At 40.0% G+C, this 25,591-nt stretch overlaps 1 protein-coding gene across 4 annotated transcripts in view; it reads right to left on the bottom strand.

Moving 5' to 3' along the window:
* wnk4b (WNK lysine deficient protein kinase 4b) overlaps positions 1 to 25,591 on the bottom strand; it is a 77,083-nt gene that overhangs the window by 22,899 nt on the left and 28,593 nt on the right. For all 4 annotated transcript variants that reach the window (XM_055194499.2, XM_073857497.1, XM_073857498.1 and 1 more), the window contains 5 exons: positions 20,001 to 20,173; positions 19,686 to 19,906; positions 17,105 to 17,262; positions 1,357 to 1,445; positions 272 to 491 (listed from right to left, as the gene is read on the bottom strand). In XM_055194499.2, coding sequence (XP_055050474.2) covers positions 272 to 491; positions 1,357 to 1,445; positions 17,105 to 17,262; positions 19,686 to 19,906; positions 20,001 to 20,173 — 861 coding nt within the window. The remainder of the gene's footprint in view (positions 1 to 271; positions 492 to 1,356; positions 1,446 to 17,104; positions 17,263 to 19,685; positions 19,907 to 20,000; positions 20,174 to 25,591) is intronic.

Below are 25,591 nucleotides of genomic sequence, written 5' to 3'. Positions count from 1 at the left end.
AGACATCTATTCAGCCTGCTGTTCTGTCTGCTATTGTTTAGTAACTTGCCTTTCCAGATTAAATGTCTGTTCTTCGGCTTGGTTTTGGGAAATAATTTTCTAAATAAACGCGACGTATAGTCTACTGTGACTTATATATGTTATTTCGTCTTAATGACGCATTTTTGAATGATGTGGCTTATAGTCCGGAAAGTACAGTAATGAAAAGATTTGTATAGATTTGATAGATTATTGGCCATTTAAGAAACCAAATTGTGACCTCAGATCTCACCATCTCTTGCGCCACCTCTTCCGGGACGTCCTTGTAGAGTTCGAACAGGAACTCAATAGCGTTATTGTCCTTGTATTTGCCGTGGAGCTTCTTGGTGTCGTCCATTCGAAGCCACAGTTTAAGACCAGACTTCACCATGTCATCCTCCTCAGCCAACTCCACACGGACACCATTATTCTCCTGGAAGAAGGTGTGCTCTAACAGGTCCTGTATGGTGTATCTAAACAAGATATAAAGAGTGATCAAACACAAACCACATACAACTTATGTGTTTGAATTAAATACTGTACTATAAATAGGACAAAAAAATTGATTTCCTTGATTTCAACCTGTTTGAAGTTTATTTATAGCTATAACCAGATCCTCGTTTCTAAGCCACTTTGAAGTCTTAAATGTGAGTTAGAAGCAGAAGGTTAATCTGCTACTGCTAAGGTCAATAAAAATACTATTAGTCATCTGAATAACCTGAATAAGCTTTTAACAATTGTTATGCAATAATGGACAGAATGAACCATTAGCCATAAACAAGTACTGCTTCTTATGAGCTGTTTTTAATGGGAGGAATAAACAACAGTATACATAAACCCACAATTATACATAAGGATGATGAAATGCCAACCACTGGCATTTATGTAAAAAGCAAACTTTAATTTATAAATGCATGAATGCCTTCCAATAGCTTAAACTGTGCAAGTAACCACAGCCATTATGCGATTGTGGTTGATGTGACCCATAAGCCAGCTCAGTTTGTTTGGGGGGAGTTCATGCCTCACTAACACAGCAACATCTGAAAAGTGTTAATGTCAGCATCTCGGAGACTCGGACACTGTTGATGCTGTAATCATGTGTCATCTGATCGATGTAGGCCAGAACAGAAATAACAGCCGGTGCAGCTGAGTAAGAAAAATAGTGGCATGCAGGGCTTTCTGTGGAGCCTGCATGATGCCGCCTAAATGTCAAAAGGACAAGAATGTGCGCTTATTGTTATTTAAAACAGCACGTTGTACAAACCCGTCTGGCGGGTGCTAGCACACATACACACCCTTAAAGTTATTTGCTCGTTGCCAAAGGACCCTTTCAGTTACCTTTCATCTTTGTTCATCCGTATGCAGCCCTCGATGATCTCTTTTAATTCAGGGACCTTCACTTTGAAGAAACTGTCAGGTTTCATGCCCTGAGAAACAGAGAGAGAAATCATTTTAAAGGTTCATTTTAAATGTCACACGTGTCAATCACTTTGATGGACGGCACTGGCAGAAATTCCAGTCTAGAGTGAAGCTTTCACTATAATGGGGAAAACAATTTTGCCGATGTGTGTACGCCTGTCAATTATATGTGTACAGACTGTCAAAAATACAGTGTATTATTCACACTGCTGTGAGATCTGTGTCATATGTAAGACTAAAGGTTATCCTAAAACATCCTTTAAAAGGAACCAAGAGAAAAGCAATGTGTATTTAGCCAATGCATTGTTGAAATAACACAATAGTTATTTTACAGAAGAAAACACTGGGCTTTTCAACAGCTGTATGCTGCTATTGTACACAGTGCACAAATATATTTAGTCATGAAATCACATGATGGCAGGAGTACGTTTAGTCCTTGTGGGCTGAACAGAGCATCTTATCTGTGTTATCTTTTAAAAGGACTGCCTAGCATAGTCACTCTGTGAGAATGAATGAATGGTTATTACTATTTAATTAAGGGGAGGTTTACACAGCACTTTCAAATGAAAATGGGATTTATGTGACTGTTTATTTACATGACAATGGCGTTTCGGGGTCCTGAAAATGTAAAGGTTTGAAGGTGGGCTTCAAAGTGCAAGTTTTGTACATGACACCCTAGCATCTACAAAATTTGCCGCTTTAACCTCCTAATGCTGCGTTCAGACCAGCCGCGGTAGAGGCGTCAAGCGGGAGTGATTTTAATGTTAAGTCAATGAGTCAATGTCTCGGGGCGCGAATGAGACATTAAGCGCTGCGCGGTAGACGCATTCCGCTTCATTCGTGCGTCTAGTTTGCGTGAATTGCCCAATAGAGCGGTGCCACAGGAAATGCGCAAGTAGAAAAATTTAAACTTTGGCGAAGAAGCTTGCTCTAGTAGTGACGTGAGAAGCCCCTCCCATGACACGAATTTTACGCATGAATGTCCAACCCATTCTCACTTCCCAAGGCGTCAAAATCTGAAGCATGTTCAACGCCTTCAGCGCCAGTATGAAGACGCAAAGGGTGCCCCTATGCATCACTATATCGACGAAATGGGAACTCCGTTGCTTTCATGCTAATCCCTCAGCGTCGGATATAGACAAAAGGGAATCCCGGAAGGTGATGCTGTCACGTTATGCGACGATCGGCAGGATCATGCCGCTTCTGGACGGTAACTACTCAATTTTTGTTCCAAATTTTTTACCATTGTCACTTGGGGTTGGGTTTAGAACGACTTTCTGTTACATAAAATTACATCCTAACCCAAACCCAACTTTAACCCTAACCCCAAGCGACAATGGTTTAAAAATCAGAAGATAAAAAGTATAAACCAATACAGACATCCTAACCCGAACTCTAACCCTAACCCCAAGCAACAATGGCTTAAAAATCAGAAGACAAAAAGTATAAACAAACTGACATCCAAACCCCAAGTCTAACCCCAAGCGACAATGGTTTAAAAATTGGAAAAAATTGAGTAGTTACCGTCCAGAAGTGGCATGATCCGGCCGATCGTCGCATAACGTGACGGCATCACCTTCCAGGATTCCCTTTCATCTATATCCGACGCTGAGGGATTAGCATGAAAGCAACGGAGTTCCCATTTCGTCGATATAGTGACGCATAGGGGCACCCTTCGCGTCTTGCTTCGCCCACAAACTTTTGAATACTGTAATATTTTCTACCAGAAATATCATTATCCCATTCACTTTGCCATCGGCAAGTGCACATACAACAGGCAGGGGTATATATACAATCAGACTAACGATACACAGGTGTGATGAGGCAGGTAATTAATTAACAAGAGTCCAGGTGACGACAATCGGAACAGACACAAAACATGACACGGATTTCACCGTGACATTACCCTCCCCTTAATGAGTGGCTACCAGACACTCAAAACAAAACAAACTGGAAGTCTGGTAGGGTGGATCCAGGGGAGGGATGGAGGGCTTGGAGGCCACGACCGAGCCGGCGGAAACCGGGGCGAAACCGGCAGGGCAGGAAGCCGGGGCACGGCCGGGAGAACCGGAGTGGCCATCCCAGGTACCGAGTCTGAAGACTCCACCCTCCTGGGAACCGACGGGGATCTGGTCGTCCTGGGAGTCGACTCCCACCATCCCGGGGAAAGGGGCTCCTCCACGGTGGCGACCACCCCGGGGAAAAATCGAGCGTGGCGTCCGTTCTCGAGCCCCAAATCGAGCATAGTGGTGGACCTCCCAGGAACCAACCCAGACAACTCGACCAGCAGGGGAATCACCGGAACCAATATGATCCCCAGAACCCGGCTCATGTTTCGCGGCAACCACCCCGGGGAATGAATCGGGCGTGGTGATGGCTAACTCGAGCCCGGTCTGGAGTTCTGGGTGTTCCCTCCTCGAACCCGCTGCATCCTTCACTGGCCGGATGATTCTGTCACGACCGGGAACATGAGATCAGGAAGTAGGACGCATGTGCAGAGTTCGAGATGAATAAATAACATTTAATAATAACCAAGAAACAAAACACTAGAATCAAACAACAGGCAGGTAAATAAACACAGGAACACTAAAACGTAGAACACAGGAACAGACAGGGAATCAGCGACAATCATCCGGCAAGTGCACATACAACAGGCAGGGGTATATATACAAACAGACTAACGATACACAGGTGTGATGAGGCAGGTAATTAATTAACAAGAGTCCAGGTGACGACAATCGGAAGAGACACAAAACATGACACGGATTCCACCGTGACACCGTCATGTATGTGGTTCCTTATTTCAAAATATGTGTTTTGCGCGTTGAGAGATCCTGTGTGCATCACGTGTTTTGTCAAAATAAGTGCCTGCTGCACACGCGTCAAAACCGCTTATGATAAAAGAGACGCTCACGTTCACAAAATACACGCAAGACACTCCCTTAAGAGCAAACTCTGATTACGCATGAGATTATGCGAGTATCTGGCAAACGCGAGCGTCTCTTTTATAATAAACCCTTTAGACACGTCTGCAGCAGGCACTTATTTTGACAAAACATGTGATGCACACAGGATCTCTCTTGAAATTACGAACCACACACATGACGGGCTACATACATGTTGTGACGAACTTCGCGTTGAGCGCCCTCGAAAAAAGAAGTCACCGGCCGCCACTGGTTCTTTCTAACCCCAAATAGCTGGAAGAAATCTAAATTGCAAGCCAAACCAAAGCTCGGGTCTTAGGAGGTTAAAGGGCACATATTATGCATTTTTACAAGATGTAATATAAGTCCCAGGTGTGCCTAGAATGTGTCTGTAAAGTTTCAGCTCAAAATACCCCACAGATCATTTTTTCAAAATGCCGCTATATGTGTGGGAGCAAAAAATCGCTGTTTTCAAGTCTGTACCTTTAAATGCAAATGAGCTACTGCTTTCGGTTAAAAGTAGATCTGATTCCTGTGAATACAGTCTGAGACAATAGTATATTTATTTGCATTAGACACATTTAGAAAAGCTTTTGGGTAAAGTAAACCAGTCAGTCAGTCACCATGGGCGGGGCTTAATCAGTGTGACATCACACTCACAAGAGAATCAAAACAGCATGTCTAATGAGACTGCTTTGGTTTAATGGGATTAAAAAAGGAGAGGGTGGAGTTTTTTAATTGTAAGATTGTTGTGTTCACACACTGCCAATACACATGTATGTCCAAACACCTTGTTAAAGTGGATTTTGTATAATATGTGCCCTATAAAAGCAAAACGTTTCTGTTTTTTACTACATGGTTATCATGTAAACCTAGCCTTTGATGATAAGGAATTCCATTCTAATAGCCAAAATAAAAACCTTTACTCCAACTAACCTAATTTGAAGAGCTTAATGAAACCAAGCTCTAGGTTTAGAAATGTGTAGCGGTGAAGCAGTTAAACAACAATTTTTCTATCCTCTGAAGAGGACAGCGTTGTCTGGGTGATTTTTATTGCAATTTACCGCATGTGACTAAGTTTATGTTGTACTCGAATGATCAAATCATCGCTTGAAATAGTGTACTTGGTGAAATACTCATGGGAGAAAATTCAGACGTAAATTCTGCGCTCTTCCAGCCAAGACTACTGGCATACAAATTGACTGTTAAAATGTATTATGGATTAGATCCATATTGCCGCAGCTACCTTTATGTTCGAAGCTGCCCAGAATACACAGAGAGGAACTTATTGACGTAACCACAGATAATAGACCCATTGAAAGGTTGAGAAGGAAAGGAAAAATACAAAACAGAGGTGCAATTGAATGCAAAGAGGGGTGGGGTGCAAATTCTTCCCTTTGAAACAGTTTGGACCAAAGTCATCTTGCAGGCTTTCATATCAGATGATTGTAAAGTTTTTTGCAGTTAATAACATATGCATCTATTATTGGTTAGATTGCCGACTGATAACATTAGTCCCTTCTGTGAAGACCCTCTGAGACCATTTTGAGAGCCAAATGTTTTGTTTCTTCTCTATGTTTCCTTTATAGTTGTCATTTTCCCACCTTCCTCTTTTTCTCCAATGCCTCGGAGAAGGTTAATTACATCACATTAGAATGTAATCATTGAATCTAATTAGACCATTAGCATCGCACTAAAAAATAACCAAAGAGTTTGGATATTTATCCTCTTTAAAACTTGACTCTTCTGTAGTTACATTGTGTACTTATCAGGATTCAGAACCCAAGTGCGGACGTGGATAAACGACAAAGGACCTTATTAAACAAAACAGGGTAAAACAGGAAAACAAAACCCACGAGGGGGCAAACAGAACAGGGCAAACACAAATCTAACAAGACTACACTAAACACTATCACTTAAACAAAACACAAAACATAAAATGGAACACACAATATACACTGCAAGACTCACTGGTAGACTCAGTGTAACACTGATGAACCCACACTGGCTGACAAACACAAGGACTCTTAAATAGGGAGAAATTAAATTACATACACCTGGAAATAATCACAAGTAAGGGATCGGGGAAAAAGTGACGAGACCCAGGAAATGCGTGGTCAGAATAAACCAATACTAAAACCATGCATCTCCCACATAAAACACTGTACTGTCAGAACCCTGCCTTGATGACTAGATCTAAATACAAACAAGGATCTGGCAGGATCCTGACAGTACTAAGACAGTGACGGAAAAATAAAAGTTGCAATTTTTGAATTCCAAAACTCTAGGGGAGCTGGAAAATTAGCATATTTTCAAAAAGTGGAGTGTCCCTTTGAGTTACAGCAAATTTTTCTGACGCGTTTCTAAAAGGACTTCACTGAGAGAGAGAGAGAGAGAGAGAGAGAGAGAGAGAGAGAACAGAACACGCATCTGGTTTATTTTCAAAATTTTGCGAAAAGCACAACATTTTGTTTTTATTGGGAGTGAACACAAAAAAAACTAGACACTTTAATGTTTTAAATGATGTATAAATCATAACTGTCCAAATGTCCAAAATCAGCATCTAAGTTTCTTTGTGGAGTGATTGAAAAATAAAGAGTTTGCGGCATGTGTGACCCTACGAGAGTTAATTATAAGGTTTACTCTCACGCCTTCAATAAATCGAGCTGAAAGCTTTTTATTACAGCGATGAGGCCAGCTCAATTTTCTCCTGCACTTCGGTTAATTGACCACAATCATCTCGCCGGGTGCATACCTCACGTTTGATGGGAAACCTTTTATCTCCGCTGCGCATTTAACAGGAAAACAGCATGGGGTGAATTGAGGGCCAGTGGCACAAGGCTTGGGCCATCAGAAGTTAGAAATGAAATGCAAATGCAAATAAAATGGCAGAAAAGCATCAGATTTAGTCAAATGATTAAAACTGTACACCGGTCTTTAGGGAAATTTGGAAGCAATTTTCAAGAAAAAACATCTGTGAAGAAGGTGATACTTAAATGACATAAATGAAAACTGTACATAAAATCTCATGAGCTATAAAAAATTTAATTTAAACAAACCCAGAAAAGATATGTTAAGATTTGAACCCAGGTTCCCTTGCACATAAAAATCATCTGAATGCAGTAAAGCAAGGCTGCCACATAAAAATGCCACCATATGATGAGCGTTCATAACCTTAATTTCCCGTATTTGAAACTCAAGTGGTCAGGATAGGAATGCAGGCCACTCCGATGCAGATTTGACTGTGGTTGTTTCAGTTTTTGATATAGGTCTATATACAGTACATGTAGTATTTGTGGTTATAGTTTCTCCTTCACTATGAGATTTAGGTTAAAAACAGTGACTTCAGTGACATCACTGGCTCCACAATTACTCAATGGCTGGTCCTGAATTCTTTCTGTCCATGCTGATTCGCTGGAGATCTTATGCAAATTTAATCACACAATTAATCAGCTGCTTGTTTCTCTACTGATTCTTTAGATAAACACAATACGCTATAAATGTTTAACGGGTTGACAGTTGATTAAAGTTTAATCGATGCTTATGCGTAGGATACACAGTGACGTGTATATGGTCTATTTATAGCTCTTTTGATTTGCATGTTACGTGATCTATTGCCCTCGCATGTGGAAGTTTGGTCCTATCGCCCCCACAACCTCGAGAGAACAGATCTGTCCCCATGGCAATAAAACAGCCAGATTCATCAGTAAGAGACACTAATCGTGTTACTCTTTATTAGTTGCAGCCATAATAACAACAGCATGGCATTACTGGAACAACTGAGATCTAGTTTAGATGAAGCGTACGACCACAGTCCAATTGAAAGCGCATAATCGTCTGCGACAAGGTATTTTTTATAAGGCACTAAAAATTCAAGTCAAAACAATAAAACGATCCAATTTAATAATGAATTCAATCTGCTGCTGTTGATACAATGAAAATCACAGACGTATCTGAATGCCTGAAACTTTAAAAAAAAATTAAAGACGATCTTTCACAGTGATGCCATAGAAGAAACATTTTTGTTAATTTCAAGATTTATGGGGGTATTATTTTAAAATTTACTTTAAAGGGAACATTTTACAAAATCTTTGATGTTCCCAGAGTGTGTATGTGAAGTTTTAGCTCAAAATACCATAAAGATAATTTATGAAAACATGTTAAAATTGCCACTTTGTAGGTGTATGCAAAAATGTGCCGTTTTGGGTGTGTCCTTTAAAATGCAAATGAGCTGATCTCTGCACTAAATGGCATTGCTGTGGTTGGATAGTGCAGATTAAGGGGCGGTATTATCCCCTTCTGACATCACAAGGGGAGCCAAATCTCAATGACGTATTTTTTCCACATGCTTTTAGAGAATGGTTTGATCTTTTTTCACGATTTCTAGGTTGATAAAAGCACTGAGGACCCAATTATAGCACTTAAACATGGAAAAAGTCTGATTTTCATGATATGTCCCCTTTAAACAAATGCACATTGCAAACTTTCAGAAGTGACGTGTAAATCCCCTAAATGATCGTTTTATGTGTAGGGACAGAAGTCACTCCATTAAATTAATGAATAGTGTGTACACAACAATAATAATCACTATAAGGTAAAGTGAAAACCGAATTTAGCATCAGTGTGTACGTGGCCAATATGTGCTCAGCAGTACAATGAAAGACAGGTTGAGAACTAAATAAGAGACTGTGTTACCGTGGTAACGAGATAATACTTAGAAAAACCTGTGGCATGACAACAGAAGAATTTTAAGTGCAGGGGCCGAAGCTCATAAAGTTTTACTCGACGGTCCGACTGCGACGCAAAAACAAACACAGCAAAACTATTTGTTTAAGAAAGTGTTAATAAAGTCTCTGAATATTGAAGCTCAATGAACGAGGCTTTTGTTTTTCCACAAAATTAGTACTTGCCCGAAAACAAACATTCACAAATGGATGGTGACATCTGGCTGGAGGGAGAAAGTTGTTTGCAATCCTTATTTAAAAATGTCTTTTTGTGTTGAATACTTTGTGTCCTTTTGAAAAATGCCTTTATACACTGATAAAAAAATGGTCAAAATATGTACTGCGGTTGTCACCGTGGGCTGTACCCTTTTAAAAAGCACATCTTTGCACCTAAAGATTGCATTTTAGTATCTCAAAGCTACATATCGGTACTAAATGTATACATTTTTGTACCTAATGGTACATATTAGGACCTTTTTAACTCTTTCCCCGCCAGCGTTTTTAAAAAAAGTTGCCAGCGCCAGCATTTTTCGTGATATTCACAAAAGTTTAATGCCTTCCAGAAAATGTTCTTCATTAAATATATAAATAAACAATATATGAGATGAAAGAACAGACACTCTGCTTTCAAACAAAAAAACCTTTTCATCCTACCTTCATGAGTTCTCTTGTAATCACCTCTCAAACATGGGTAGGTTTCTTCAAAAACACCCAATTTTGAGCAAAAAGCTGGGATAATTCAATTTTTGCGAAGGACTTTTGATAGAGATCAGATGCAGAGCGATCTTTAAAACATACACGGAGTTCTTTCTCTTTCACGTGAGGCGCTACTTCCGGGTTGTATAAGTTGCGGAAGTGCGCCACCTGGTGGATAATAGCAGTATTCCGGAAAGACGGAAAATCTTGTCATTGGCGTTTTCTCTTAATTGACGAGATATCTCGTCAATGGCGGCGAAAGAGTTAAAGGGCACTGCCCTAGTGTCTCACAGGCAAGAAGGTCCCCAGTTCGAGCCCCGGCTAGGTCAGGTGGCCTTTTTTTGTTATATTTTTTGGCCAGTTTTTGCATTTATGCATGAGGTTAGGAGAGGACAGGAAAGTACAGGTAGGAAAGAGGTGTATGGGCAAATGACCACGAGCCGAGAATCGAACTCGGTCGCCGAAAGTACGAAAGCACCACATGTCGGAGCGCTGCCCACTACACCATTGGCTCCAACAGGTGGCATTTCTGTGTGGAGTCTGCATGTTCTCCCTGTGTCAGTGTGGGTTTACTCCGGGTCCTCTGGTTTCCTCCCACAGGCAAAAAACATGCAAGTTAGGTAAATTGGAGATATCAAATTGTCCCTCCCCAACCTGTGTATGGATTAACTTGTGTGAATCAACTTGTGTATGGATTAACTGGTTCTCGACAGCTGGGGTACATATTTTGAACATTACTAGAAGGAAATTGTATAGATTGGAAATTGCTCTTTCAGGAATGTTTATGTATGTTTTCTGTGTATGTTGCTTTGCTTCATTTAAAAATTCCTGAGATAGTTGAAGGCTTCTTATAGATTCTAATTGCAGAAACTTTTGTCACAGTTCCTGTATCTCAGATTAAGCATTGTGTTAACAGCCGGTGGGTTTGGTCCCCGGGGAACACACTGTAACATTGTTTACATACAGTACTGATAAATCTAAACCTTGAATGCCTTGAATGATAATCAAATGATGAGATTTGATAATCAGAGTTTGATTTCATCATTGATTCTTACTCAGTCAATATTAAAGATATCAAGTTATTTTTATAAAACGGTTAGTTCCAATCCTTGATTCTGATTGGTCAATAGGTGTGCTTTATTCACAATAAAACACTGCTATGACCGCTTCACCCAACTGTCTATTTAATATCACTGCGCCCTTAGCAACACCCTTAGCAACACATAAACATATAATGAGACAAAGTCTGAGAACAGTTTGTTGTTTTTATTTGGGCTTTCATGTTGTTGTTCACAGTCAGGGACTATTTTTTCTAGCGGAAGGAATGCTTTTATTGATTTAACTTCATGAAAGTTGCACTAATATTTTTTTTACTTTAATATTGTGTGGTAACCGTTTTATAAAAGCAATAAGGTACTCGAGGCAAGTGCTGTATCGTGAATAAGTAACGGCTGAAGGGGTTGCAGGCACTCCGCTTCGCGTCGTGCCTAACAACGCCCTTCAGCCGTTACTTATTCACAATACAGCACAGCCTCTCGTACCTTATTGCTTACTTACAGAATGCTCTTTACATTATGTAGGATGATATTATGTAAATCACAAACAATGACTTTAAAGATCACCTTCTTTCTGATCCCATTTTTTAAAAGTTAGTGTGTAATGTTGCTATAATAGCATAAATACCTGTAAATGTTAAAGCTCAAAGTTCACTGGCGATATATTTTCTTTAACAGAATTCGCCTTTCAAAAACTACAGCGAATATCCGGTTTGGATTACAGGCCTCTACTTCCTGCTTTAATGACGTCACTAGAACGTTTTTTGACTAAAATCCGCCCACAGGAATACATCAGTCGGCAGCTAAGCTAACGGCAAGCTAATTGCTATCGAATCACAACACACTAAACAAACTACACAATCAGAACTCGATACGTATTTCTTAAGGAGAGACTTCATAGAACAAGGAAGACATCAGCTTGTTCTGAGGACAGTAAAAACAGCGCTATACAGATAAGTCAATTGTGTGAAAAATGCCACGTTTTTTACACGTGAAATATGAACACATGTTATATTGCGCACTGTAAACACATTCAAAGCTTCAAAAACACAGGAAAAATGGGACCTTTAACTGGGTTTTCACAGGCAGGGTTTTCACAGGAACTTTCTTAAATGCTTTTCTAACAGACTATAGACAAGATAGTGAGAGGAAACAATTAAGAAACGCTGCTGTTTGTGTTTCTAACTTCCTGAGCCCCGGGAACAATTCAACATTCCTTTTCCCTTCCTTGGCCTAAAAGCTTCTTAAATGCTTGTACAGACCATTAAATCCATTCACAGTCAAACAGAACACATCACCATCTACAAACAACAGTAGCATTCTTGCTCTCATAAACAAGCCAAGTACAACCGACCCCACTTCAACCTACACGCTCTCAGTCTCCATTGAAACACATGTTGATTTTCATAGACTCAGAAAAGTGCAAGGGCTCACGGCTATTGAATATAAATGTGTCTTTGAAACACACTACACAGTCAGCCGATGCTCAGGCTGATCAGGATTTTTACCCTTTGAGCTAAACTTTGCCCTACTGAACTTCTCTGCTCCTTGTGTATGCTGACCCTAAGGCCAATGAATGGGATGGTCAATGTGTTTACATATACAGCAAGCATTGTTGATTCACTGGGTGTAGTGTAGTGTATAGTTGGCGAGAGGTCTTTAAACAACATGCATGCTTACAAATATGTCTAATATGAGTGCAGGTCATTTTCTTTTTATATACACCATAGCCTGGTCATTGCTCAGTGCTCTGGAAAACAGAGATGTCCTCTCCACCCATCCATGTCATTTCTGCATGCTCACTTCAAAAGCAGTCACACATGAATCACATCAGGATCAACAGGATAAAAAGTGTCTGTTTTTCGTGTCAGACACACAAATGATTGCCTCTAATTCATCCTTTACTTCCCTTTTCTTTATCAACTGAATCTGATACATGACATAACACAAACATACAGTATGAAAGAAAACAGGAACAAAGGATGTGGTGACTGGCTGTAATGACATAAACACTGGATCATGATTCATGACAGGATACTATTATGACCTTGAATAAGATGCTAAAGTATGGTGATAATAAAGATCTTATGAAACAGTTTGAGGAGAACACTTTTCTATAGGGATGAACCAATATGGACATATACTCTAAAAATGGGGTACTGGGTTTGTCCCTTTTTGACCCGATGCTGAGTTAAACACAAAAGATTTTTTGAAAAATGATGGTAAAAACACACTTAATCCATTGAGTTCCATAGTATTTGTGTTTCCTACTATAGAAGTCAATGGGTACCGCAAACTGACCGGTTATAATAATTTATCAAAATGTCTTCACTGAAAAAAAGTATTAATTCAATTTACTCATTTTTTTTAAGGTAAGTGGTTGCAATCAATTTATTTAAGCTACAATTAAACAAAAAAATAGAAAAAAGAAAAAATTTAAAATGTAAAAACTTTTGTTTAAATGTAGCTTAAAAAAATTGATTGCAACCACTTACCTTAAAAAAAGTGAGTAAATTGAATTAAATTTTTTTCAGTGTTCTTCTGATAGAATACAGGTTAGAACAACACAAAAATGAGTAAATTATGGCAAAATGTCCCTTTAACATATTTTTAAAAAACCTCGCAAATGACGAGTTTTTCCGTCAATCCGTATTTCCGCTATTATCTACCAGGTGGCGGATACTTATAAAACCCAACTTATAAAACCCGGAAGCGACCTCTTATGCTGCGTTCAACCAGCCGCGGTAGAGGCCTCAAGCGCGAGTGATTTCAATGTTAAGTCAATGTAAAGGGCGATTTATAGTCGTGCGTAAGTTCTACCCTGTAGCTACGGCGTAGGCTATCCGTAGCCTGTGCGTAGCCTGACGTGCATCTCACAAAAATTTTAACAGCGCGTCAGTTCTACGCGGACCGCAAGCGCTGTGATTGGTCCACCAGAACCCCTCCCGTCAGGTAAAAAACTGCGTTATAGGTATTTCCGTTTGCGACGGTGAAAACGAAGATGAGCCAAGTTGAGGAGTGATTTAACTCAAACTACAACAAAAGTCGCTGTTTATTTACTTCTATCATTGCTGGTCTTCTCAAATCATACACAACAAGTTGCTGTTTCTTCTTCATTTGTGGGTTAACTTGCCAAGCTTCTGTGACGGCCGCGCTGCTACTGTGGTTACTCGCGTGGATACTGCCTAGCAGCAGTTTGCGGGTGTGTTTGCACGTCGACGCGGAGGACGACGCAAAAGTATAAATGAAAACCGACGCGGAACCTACGCCGTCGCGGCTACGCCGTAATACCTACGCACGGCTATAACGAGCCCTTAAAGACGCGTTGACGTGCGTCTAGAGGTGTCGCAGCGCAGATGAGGCATTTAGCGCAGTAGACGCGATTCTGCCTTATTCGCTCGTCTAGTTCGCGCAAATGGTGTAAATTGAGCGTTGCTGCGGGACACGCGCAAGTTGAAAATTTTGAACTTTCGCGGAAAAACGTGCTGCGTTAACCAATCAGGAGCTTGCTTTAGTAGTGACGTGATTACAGAAAGCAAGCGGAGTCGCAGAAGCCCATGACGCGAATTTCCGCGAGAATATGTCGATGACTAGAATTGCACGCGTGTGTGAACCCCCGGTTAGGACAAACAGTAAGAACTCTGTGTATGTTTTGAGGATCGCTCTGAATCTGATCTCTATCAAAAGTCCTTTACAAAAATGTAATTATCTCAGCTTTTTGCTCAAAATGGGATTTTTTTTAAAAAACCTACCCATATTGGAGAGCTGATAAAAAGAGAACAAATTAAGGTTGGATAAACATTTTTTTTTTTTAAATCAGAGGGTCTGTTCTTTCATTTGATATATTGTATGTTTATATATTTAAAGAAGAACATTTTCTGGAAGGCCTTAAAATCATAAAAATGCTGGCGCTGGCTGGCAACTTTTTAAAAACGCTGGCGGGGAAAGAGTTAATAAAAACACAAAGTAAAAATAAACAGTTACTGCACCTTTAAAGGAACATATAGTAAGTTGGTATCAATCCATATGAGTGCTAGAAACATCATATTGTGTGTTTCCTCAACATGTGCTGGCCATTAAATGCATCATGAATAGGAAAAAAAATTCTGTTGTATCAAAAAAAATAAAAGGGAAAATAGGCAGGTTTCCCACTAAAATAATAAATCTGTAGGGCTTCCATGTTGAACAATGCTGCTAGTGTTGTACCAAAACTGTGTAACTATGTGGTTTTTGCTTTGTATATTATTCACGTCAATACGACGATAGGTCAGACTCTTAAACAGACGTCCCCGGGGGACATAATGTGGATGAGATTATAATCATGCAACTCGATGCTCGCCCAAGATTGTGGTTACAGTGCAATGCGTATATAAGTGTAATGGAAATAATCACAGATTGCTGTGCTGTAATTAGACATCAGGTTAGATCCAGGATGATTAGGTTCTGGGTGAGAGAAGAGATCTCGCTATTGGATTCATAGAACTCTGATGATATGGAATTAGTCTGTAATGGAGCTCATAACAGATGCACTAATTGTCCCCTTGTTGAACAGAAATGTCAGAGGGACTCTCATAAAAGCAGCAAACATCAATTAGTGAACTTGTAACTGTCTTGGAGATGGTAGATAGAGCTATAAAATGAAAGAAGGGTAATAAAGTGGGTGTGTAAGAGCTGAGAGAGAACAGAATTGGAAGGCATATATGAACAACCACAAAGTCTTTAAAAGCAGATAAAAATAGCGAGAGAAAACCTTCTAGCCATTTTTGTTAAAGCCTCATGGACCTCATTTATAAAATGCTGCATAGAAAACGTCCTAACTGTGGGTTCACACCAGAGATTTGCGCGAGTAGATTACATACAAAGTCAATGCAAAGACGCGATCAGACGCGTCATCTCGGGCGATGCGAATGGCGCGATATGGGGCGCGAAAACATGCGTTAAGTAAGGGATAATGTAGAGGCAGCCGGTAGTTATTGGGAAATAAGCCCCGACAGTGTGATCAGGACCCGACGCGAAGCGGAGGGTCTTGTATCACACTGAAGGGGCTTATTTCCCAATAACTACCGGCTGCCTCTACATTATCCCGCTTATTACACGGCTACTTGCCACATAAGAAAAAAAACTGGACATGAATATGAATTTGAAACATTTTATTGGCATATTTGTTTTAAATTAACACTTTTATCCTTCCGCGAAACTTTGCACAGATGCATAAAATGATCGTAATACCTTATTAAGATCCTCTGCTTCATACTTGTCTCCATTTTTTCTCTTTTAGCCAGTCTTTGAGAAGTTTTAATGCCCATTCTGTATTTTTTTGTGTTGGCTTCGTAGCTGTCATGCTCTATTTTGTCAAGTTCAGTCTCAGTAAGCTGTGTCTTGTGTAAGTGTCTTGTCGTGGTTGTCGAGTGTTTGTCACAAGATGGCGCCAAACAGACAGTCTTTATTGATCTTTATTGGCGCGGAGCGATTTTACTCGTGCAAGTAGTCCGGCTATGCGTTATTATTTTGGAGCGGTTATTATTTAAAAAGAACGAACCTGCAAATGTCTCAACTGACCAATCAGAATCAAGCATTCCAGAGAGCCGTGTAATAAACATGCGCTATCCACCTCAAACGCGTCTTCGCCCAAGTTGAAAATAATAAACTCGAGCGAAAAATTCGCATTACACAAAGTTAAATCTCGCGAGTAATTTAGAGCGGGTAACGTAATGGCCCGCGTTTAGTGTGTACGTAGCATAAGTTTGATTTTACGATCATTTCTTAAAAGCGCGCACGTGTGATTCATAAAACGAAAGTGCGCACAGAAAACATGCGTATAGATGTGTAATCTATAAATGTATCTATTAATTCAATAATAACTAATAATTAAATTATTAAAAATCTCTGCATTTAAACAATGTCTAATTAATGCTACGCACTTTTCCGTGTTATTAGTTTGAATAAATATGGACTTTGCCATGGATTCTTGCATTTCACACTTTACGATAAAATCTGTGCGTACTCACGCTTTATAAATAAGGCTCAATGTTGTGTTGAATTCGACTTGTCTTATGTTTGGGTTTGCAAAAATGATGTATGTGTAAAAAACATAATTTCAAAATGAACATTTTATTGTACACCTTAAATTATATTTCTATCCTAATCAAAATGAAGTAGAATTATTCCAGAATATGAGAAAATGAGATAAGACAACAGTTAATATCTTGCATTAATATCCAAGCCCAGGGCAGTGATATCTTTAACACGGATGTAAGGACATACTTACACTGGTCACTTTGCGATAGATCTGCGCGGCGTTTTGGCACTCCGAGTATGGATACTCTGACGTTGTCATCTCCAAGATGCACATGCCAAAGGCATAAACATCCACAGCCTCATCATACTTTCCCTCATACATCTCAGGAGCCATAAACTCTGGGGTCCCTGTGAGGAAACAAAATAAATGCCAAGTTAGTAGCCATTTGGCAGACACAAATATTATGGAGAGCAAATGGAAACAACTTTGCTCCTGAGGAAACGCACCCTAGTAATCTCAGGGGGGCTTCACACTTTTGGTGCATATTCAAGTCTTTTGAGTTCGGTTCGGTACGTTTGGAAGATGTGCACACTTTTTCTGAGTTCAGGTGCGCACCAGCGAACCGTACTCGACTCTGCCTACTTGGTTCGGTTGCCTGGTCTGAACCTCCTGGTCCGATTGCTCCCCTCTGATCATTACTGCTGACCCCGTGAACTTCGGTGGACAGCCTGCTTTCTTTGGTACAATTTAAGTACTTTTGCACCAGCCAGAGGCAATTGGATGTTTGTCATTTATTCTTTGAGAGATTCAAATAAAGAACAAAGTAAAGCACAAACAACTCTGCCCATTTTGGCACCATTTTGTCCGTTGCCTAGCAACATCGGTACATGGCTGCAGCCTGATGATGCAAGAATGCTATGGTTCAGACCCAAACAATCTACAGTAAGTGAACAGAGACCAGTGGGGGAAGGTGGAGGAGTGAGCAATCAAACGCAGGTTTGGACCAGGCAATCGAACCAAGTATGAAAGCACCCTCATGAGTTTCTCAGATTTGCACAAATGTCAACCATCAAAGATTTCACTCCTGCAATTTTTATCTGTGCTACTGTATGTGGTAGAGCATTGCATTAGCAGATCAAATTGTCGTGGGTTCGAATACAGGGATCACATATTCTGCCAAATGCAAGTCTGGTAATCTACACTCACCTAAAGGATTATTAGGAACACCATACTTATACTGTGTTTGACCCCCTTTCGCCTTTAGAACTGCCTAAATTCTACGTGGCATTGATTCAACAAGGTGCTGAAATCATTCTTTAGAAATGTTGGCCCATATTGATAGGTTAGCATCTTGCAGTTGATGGAGATTTGTGGGATGCCCATCTAGGGCAAGAAGCTCCCGTTCCACCACATCCCAAAGATGCTCTATTGGGTTAAGATCTGGTGACTGTGGGGGCCATTTTAGTACAGTGAAATCATTGTCATGTTCAAGAAACCAATTTGAAATGATTCGAGCTTTGTTACATGGTGCATTATCCTGCTGGAAGTAGCCATCAGAGGATGGGTACATGGTGGTCATAAAGAGATGGATAGAAACAATGCTCAGGTAGGCCGTGGCATTTAAACAATGCCCAATTGGCACTACGGGGCCTAAAGTGTGGCAAGAAAACACCCCACACCATTACACCACCACCAGCCTGCACAGTGGTAACAAGGCATGATGGATCCATGTTCTCATTCTGTTTACACCAAATACTGACTCTGCCATCTGAATGTCTCAACAGAAATCGAGACTCATCAGACCAGGCAACATCTTTCCAGTCTTCAACTGTCCAATTTTGGTGAGCTCGTGCAAATTGTAGCCTCTTATTCCTATTTGTAGTGGAGATGAGTGGTACCCGGTGAAGTCTTCTGCTGTTGTAGCCCATTCGCCTCAAGGTTGTGCATGTTGTGGCTTCACAAATGCTTTGCTGCATACCTCGGTTCAGTCAAAGTTGCTCTTCTATCAGCTTGAATCAGTCGGCCCATTCTCCTTTGACCTCTAGCATCAACAAGGCATTTTTGCCCACAGGACTGCCGCAAACTGGATGTTTTTCCCTTTTCCCATTTTTTGTAAACCCTAGAAATGGTTATGCTTGAAAATCCCAGTAACTGAGCAGATTGTGAAATACTCAGACCAACCCGTCTGGCACCAACAACCATGCCAAGCTCAAAATTGCTTAAATCACCTTTCTTTGCCATTCTGACATTCAGTTTGGAGTTCAGGCGATTGTCTTGACCAGGACCACACCCCTAAATGCATTGAAGCACATTGAAGGTGTTCCTAATAATCCTTTAGGTGAGTGTATATTCACACGCTCAAATGGAAACTCTGAAAAAGCTCAAATAAAGTAGAAAATAAAGTCTCCTAAACTATAAAAGAGCAACCTGCTTCACACAAGGTGACAAACAAGATCTAACAAGTGGCCAGTTATTAAATGAGCAGTCATACAGCATTTTAAAGGCTGCTTTCAAGGCTAAAGGTTTGAAAACATTTCAGATAATAAATTCCTTTGTAAACTGCCTTTAAGTCAGACATGAGCTTTGTTGGGTACAGTAAGTAGATGTGTTACTGTTGTGTCAGGTCACACGTTACTTATTCATGTCAGTGAACCTAATCCTAGGTTTAAGCAGGTCAGATTTTAAGATGGGTTGACCCAACAGTAAGCAAACATGATATCTTAAGTAAATACACCCTGTTCACAGGTGAGGAGAGAAATCTGTGTCAAGCACGTGTTGTGGCATAAATACAGTTTGAAATGTAAATCTGATTGTAGAGGTTTTAACACACCAATGACACTTTTGGCAAACGAGGCACTCTTGAGCGTGGCCAGACCCAAATCACCGATCTTAACAGATCCGGTGGGACCCGTGATGAAGATGTTGTCACACTTGAGGTCTCTGTGGATTATGGGAGGTGTTCGTGTGTGCAGAAAGTGAAGACCCTTGAGGATCTGATGACTCCAGCGCTGCAACAGCTTTAACTTCATCTCTTTGAACCTCTTTAGGTACCTACAAGCAAATACAAACACAAAACTTATTGATGAGCTTTTTGCACTGATGTCCGTAATGACCATACACAAGCCCATGAGAGAAGCGAACTTACGTCTTTAGGGTCCCTGAGGTCATGAGCTCTGTTACCAGGATGATGCATTTCTGGCCTTTCATTGTAGATTTCCAGGAGTCATAGAAACGGACGATGTTTGGATGCTGAAGACACTTCAGCATGTCCACCTCTTCACTGAAACGCTGTCGCTCCACTTTTGTCAGCCGTCGGGTCTGCGAAAGAAAAACGTATGGGTTAGTTCTTCATGCTTGTGCATGACTGGGCATATGGTGAGCTCTGTACACTTTGTGTATGAGCATTTAAAAAAAAATTATAACTAAGTTTTCTATGGGAAAAAATATTAAATATTCTTAAATTTTATTATTACGTTGAAATGTTTTTTCTGAGGAGGACATTTGCTGAATTAACATCTTTTTAGTAGTGCTGGGCAAAGATTAATCGCGATTAATCACATGCAAAATAAAAGTGATTTTTTTGCATAATATATGAGTGTGTGCTGTGTGTTATTATTATTTATATATAAATACACACACATTCATTCATGTATGTATTTAATAAACATTTACATGTGTATATATATATATATATATATATATATATATATATATATATATATATATATATATATATATATATATATATATATATATATATATATATATATATATATATATATATATATATATTTATTTATTTATTTATTTATATTTTTATATATTTTATATGATATATAAATGTAAAAAATTCTGAAATGAATATATGTATGTGTGTGTGTGGTAAATATACATAATAAGTACACACAGCAGACTGCACATACACATATATTATGCAAAAGAAATCACTTTTATTTTGTATGCGATTAATCGCGATTAATCTTTGCCCAGCACTACTTTTTAGTCCTGAAACACTTGGCTTATTTCGAGAGTTAAGGATTATCAACTATTTTACAAACCCATGATATTCCTCTAATTTTGGAGGTAGGTTATTGGTAATGGTTTTGGGATTTTATGATTGCTTTGTGATAGGAAAGTTGTTCCTTAAAGAATTAGTCCATTTTCTTAATAGAAAAATCCAGATAATTTGCTCACCACCATGTCATCCAAAGTGTTGATGTCTTTCTTTGTTCAGTCGAGAAGAGGTTGTGTTTTTTTTGAGGAAAACATTTTTCTAATTTTAATGGACTTTAATAGAGCCCAACACTTAACAGTTAACTTAACACTTGTCGGTTTTTTTCTGCGGAGTTTCAAAGGACCACAAACGATCCCAAACGAGGCATAAGGATCTTATCTAGCAAAACGATTGTCATTTTTGACAAGAAAAATAACAAATATACACTGTTGAAGCACAACTTCTCGTCATGTAGATCCGGTCGTGATGCGCCAGCTGACCCCACGCAATACGTCATGACGTCAAGAGGTCACAGAGGACGAACGCGAAACTCCGCCCCAGTGTTTACAAGCGTCTTGAAAGAGGACCGTTCCTACATTGTTGTATGTCAACTGATACTAATTAATGTCTTTGTGTCAGAGTATTGTTTACAATGGTCCGCAAATGTGCATTTTATATATGTAACACGTGACCTCCCTACGTCACTACGAATTTACGTTAGGTCGCGCTGGACCGGACCTAAACGAAAAGTTGTGGTTTAAAAGTACATATTTTTTATTTTTCTTGTCAAAACTGACAATCCTTTCACTAGATAAGACCCTTGTGCCTCGTTTGGGATTGTTTGTGGTCCTTTGAGACTCCGTTGAAAAAAACTTTTAAGTGTTAGGTTAAGTATTAAATGTTGGGCTCTATTAAAGTCCAATAAAATGAGAAAAATCCTGCAATGTTTTCCTCAAAAAACATAATTTCTTCTCGACTGAACAAAGACAGACATCAACATTTCGGATGACATGGTGGTGAGTAAATTATCTGGATTTTTCTTTTAAGAAAACCAACTACGGCTGTTATGGTTTATGGTTTAGGTATGAGAGCATATCCAACTATACTAGTAAAAAGAAAATCTGGTAGGTTAAAAAGCACGTGAAATTATCCATATACATATTTTCACCTAATAAATAGGTTAGTGTGCCAATAAAAAACTAAATTGACACTTCCACCTTGACACAAGACCAAAGGTGTTTGTTGCAACACCCTGAATGTCAGTGATAAGACACTGTGTGCTTTCTCATTGTACAAACAAAACATCCACTGGGACTTATCTAAGTTAGTAATCCATACTAACACACCCAAAATCTCACACATTAAGAACAGCGACACCGAACAACTACAGAAAATGTAGTTTTAAATAACGAATTAAAGGCTTTAAAGTGAATCATGTTAGCAGCTATTATGTATTTTCAAAGCATTAGATGTACAGGAGAAGGCAAAATGTGCTAAATCCTCAGGCTGGCACCCAATTTTTGTTAAAAATAAATAAATCTCATACGCAAATGGAAAAACTAACAGTCTAACACTTCTTTTTGCATTGCTTTGATTTGCTGCTTTGAGGCTTTGAAGGCTAAACCGCACACTTTTCAGCCAACGGATGAGAAAGTTGACAGAATTTGTTGGTCAAAACACATATGCCACCCTTGAATTTGTTTGCATTTCCACACCTGGCCCATACACAGCCCGATGTGCTCAATGCATGACATTATGCCAAAGCCAGATGGTGCCAACAAACCCAAGGCCTCTTTTGGCCCCTGAGACAGGTGACAGGTCAACCAGACCGGTGACTGCATCATACTCAGGGTTGTAACAGCTTTTACATAAAAATACACAACATATAACAGAGAACTGACCGTCCAGAATGAGATCATGTGTGAATTATGTGTAAACTAAAACGGCAACAATTTTAAAGTGGTCACTGACATACAAAAGTTTGAGTTCAGTTCAAATGGTTTTTAAAAAGTAAGTCACCAATTATTTCTTGTTTTTTCTTCAACACACAAAATGCAGAATGAGACTTTTGTGTAACAGTGTTTTGCCAGTATACATAAAGAATGATCAAAAACTGTTGAAACCAGATGATTAGAGCAATGCAATTTGCATACTGTACATTTTCTAGCTCTGTACTCTCCAAGTATTAATGAATATCTTTTTTCATTTCCCCAAAGTTTACAGAAAAATCAATAAGTCAACATTTATGAAAGAGCAACCATGAATGTGATGCATTGACAGCTGGTAATGTAACTCGGGCATTTGAAGGAGATTTTGACAGGTTTGGATGAACCTGGCAGAAGTGGAGAATGACGAGAGTGTGAAAGTGTTGAGAGTACTGTAGCCAGAGTAATACTAGTAGTACTAGAGAATCCAGTGTCATATGTGTAATCCAGAGCTGTTATGGAATGCTGTTGAGGAATGCTGTCGCGTCGGATGACGCTGTTTCAGAGTCCTGGACAAATGCCTGGGTGAAAAGTCACTCTCTCTGCTCACTTGCTTATTCTGCTCACCCACAACTTCCCCTTACACCCTTAAAAACAAAGGTGCTGCACGATGTCACAGAAGAAACATTGCTGGCTGGATGGTTTTATACATGATTATCAGTCATGTGACCTTTTACGTCATCAGCTCTTTTTTTCAGATTACTGCCGCCATCTTGAGTACCTACCGAGTACCAGTAGGCTACTGACAAGCATTGGCTAGCTTGCTACGATTTACGGATTTCTTATCTTTTACCGTCTATGATTCTTAAGGATACAGAAAATGGCTACGAAAGACAACATTTCGCACCTGGACTGTCTAAAAAAAAACGCTACTTCAAAAAATGTATCTTGGTTAGGATGTGATGCCTAGTCGATCCCTTATGGGTTCTTTCAGCCGCTGTCCGCTGCTACCGAACTACCACTATTTTTACAACACTAATGCTGCGTTTACACCAACCGCGTTTCAGGCGTCAAAATCGCGTCTACCGCGCCTAGTTTGACGCTTGAACAGTTTGAATGCATTCACGCGTTAAGAGCGAAGTAGAGGCGCGGAAAAAGCAAACATTTGACGCGAGTCAGAGGCAAAATCCGCTTCTTGTGGTGGAGGGGCAATTGCTATGCGGTTGTCTGTTTGCAAGATGACTGATGTTGATTGTGCATTTATTTGAGAGTTACCAGTTTGTAATTTAGTCACATTACTATAGGGGGAAAATAAATGGCGGGGGTCGATAAACGTCACGTGACTCAAAAGTGAAATGTGTATTTACAACTGACCAGGTTGCCCAATGTCCTCACTGACACTCTTTCAAGCGAGGTCCTTTTTATTCCTGTCTTTATAGAAATAAGAACTTGTGTCGTATAGCTCCAGGTGACTGCTCACGGACAATATCAAGTTTTCATGCTGAATGAGTGACTTCGGGCGGGGCTGACGCCACAGCAGCAAGCAGGCTCCAGATTGGTTAACGCGGAGTGAAATTCCGCCAAAGTTCAAATTTTTCAACTCGGGCGTCAGCCACAAATTCGCGTCAAATGCAAAATGCACAAAAAGCACCATTCGGGCGTACCGCGCCAGGCACTCAATTCGCACCATTCGTGCGTACCTCGCCAGACGCTTAATTCGCACCTTTCACGCGAATGAGGCGGAATCGCGTCTTCCGTGCCACGCCAAACGCCTCATTCGCGTCGCGAGACCTCCAGGTGCGCATCAACGCATCTTCACATTGACTTAACATTGAAATCACTCGCGCTTCACACCTCTACCACGGCTGGTGTAAACGCAGCATGAGGCAGCACGACACAACATGAAACTTTGCTAGAAGTATCACTTGGATATCTACACATGAACGCGAGCATTGAGAACAGCTTAGGATTGGAACTACGCTTTAGGAGCTATCCATCTTTAATCTCCTCCCTCCTTATGTCGCATTCGGAGATCGATTCATCTTGACTGGCAAGATGGCGGCGAGCGGACACAAAAAAGACAAAGTCAGTTGTTCAAAACCTTATTTTTAGTAAACTCTGTGTTCACAAACAATGTTCTCAATGCTCGAGTTCATGTGTAGAGACTCAGGTGATACTTCGAGCAAAGTATCATGTTGTGTCGAGCCTTCTTAGTGTTGTAAAAATAGCGTTTTGATGCTCACAACATATTTAAGGGGTAGCTTCTAGTTCTTTTGCGACCACTTCAGGTACTCAAAATGGCGGAAGACAAGGGCTGTTTCTCAATATGCATTCTTCAGTGATCTTGTGTTCTCGTGATCTTGCTCTACGTCATCATTAAGAGTCGAAGTTAATTCCAATTTTCAAGAACGCAAGTACAGAGGACGCATGAAAATACCCGGATGTGTTCTTGATATCGAGGATGCATCGAGTACAGACTTGCGCGCTGAAATCGCTTCACGCCCCAGAAGTCATTGCGGCAAAACAATGGCGGGGGTCAGGTGACCAACAGGAAGATTGCACACATCTCAATTCTTATAAGTGTGTTCTGTGTTCTCGTAACACAGTCTCACCCCATGTCGTCAATATTTGACGACACTTGACCATTCGTCAATATGTGATGCGGAGGGTATACCTTTCGCGTCATTTTTTGACGAACTGGGGACTTCAATACTATTACGTCCGTTGCATTCTCTTCTCCTATTTTCTTACCATTTTCGCGTCGGTTTAGGGTTAGATTACGCAAAATTAAACAGTGTACGCGAAATTAAACAGGTG

This window comes from Misgurnus anguillicaudatus, chromosome 19 (assembly GCF_027580225.2).
Source record: "Misgurnus anguillicaudatus chromosome 19, ASM2758022v2, whole genome shotgun sequence".
Classification (NCBI taxonomy): Eukaryota; Metazoa; Chordata; class Actinopteri; order Cypriniformes; family Cobitidae; genus Misgurnus; species Misgurnus anguillicaudatus.
Note: the sequence above shows the minus strand (reverse complement) of the source record. Positions and strands in the feature narration are given on the sequence as shown.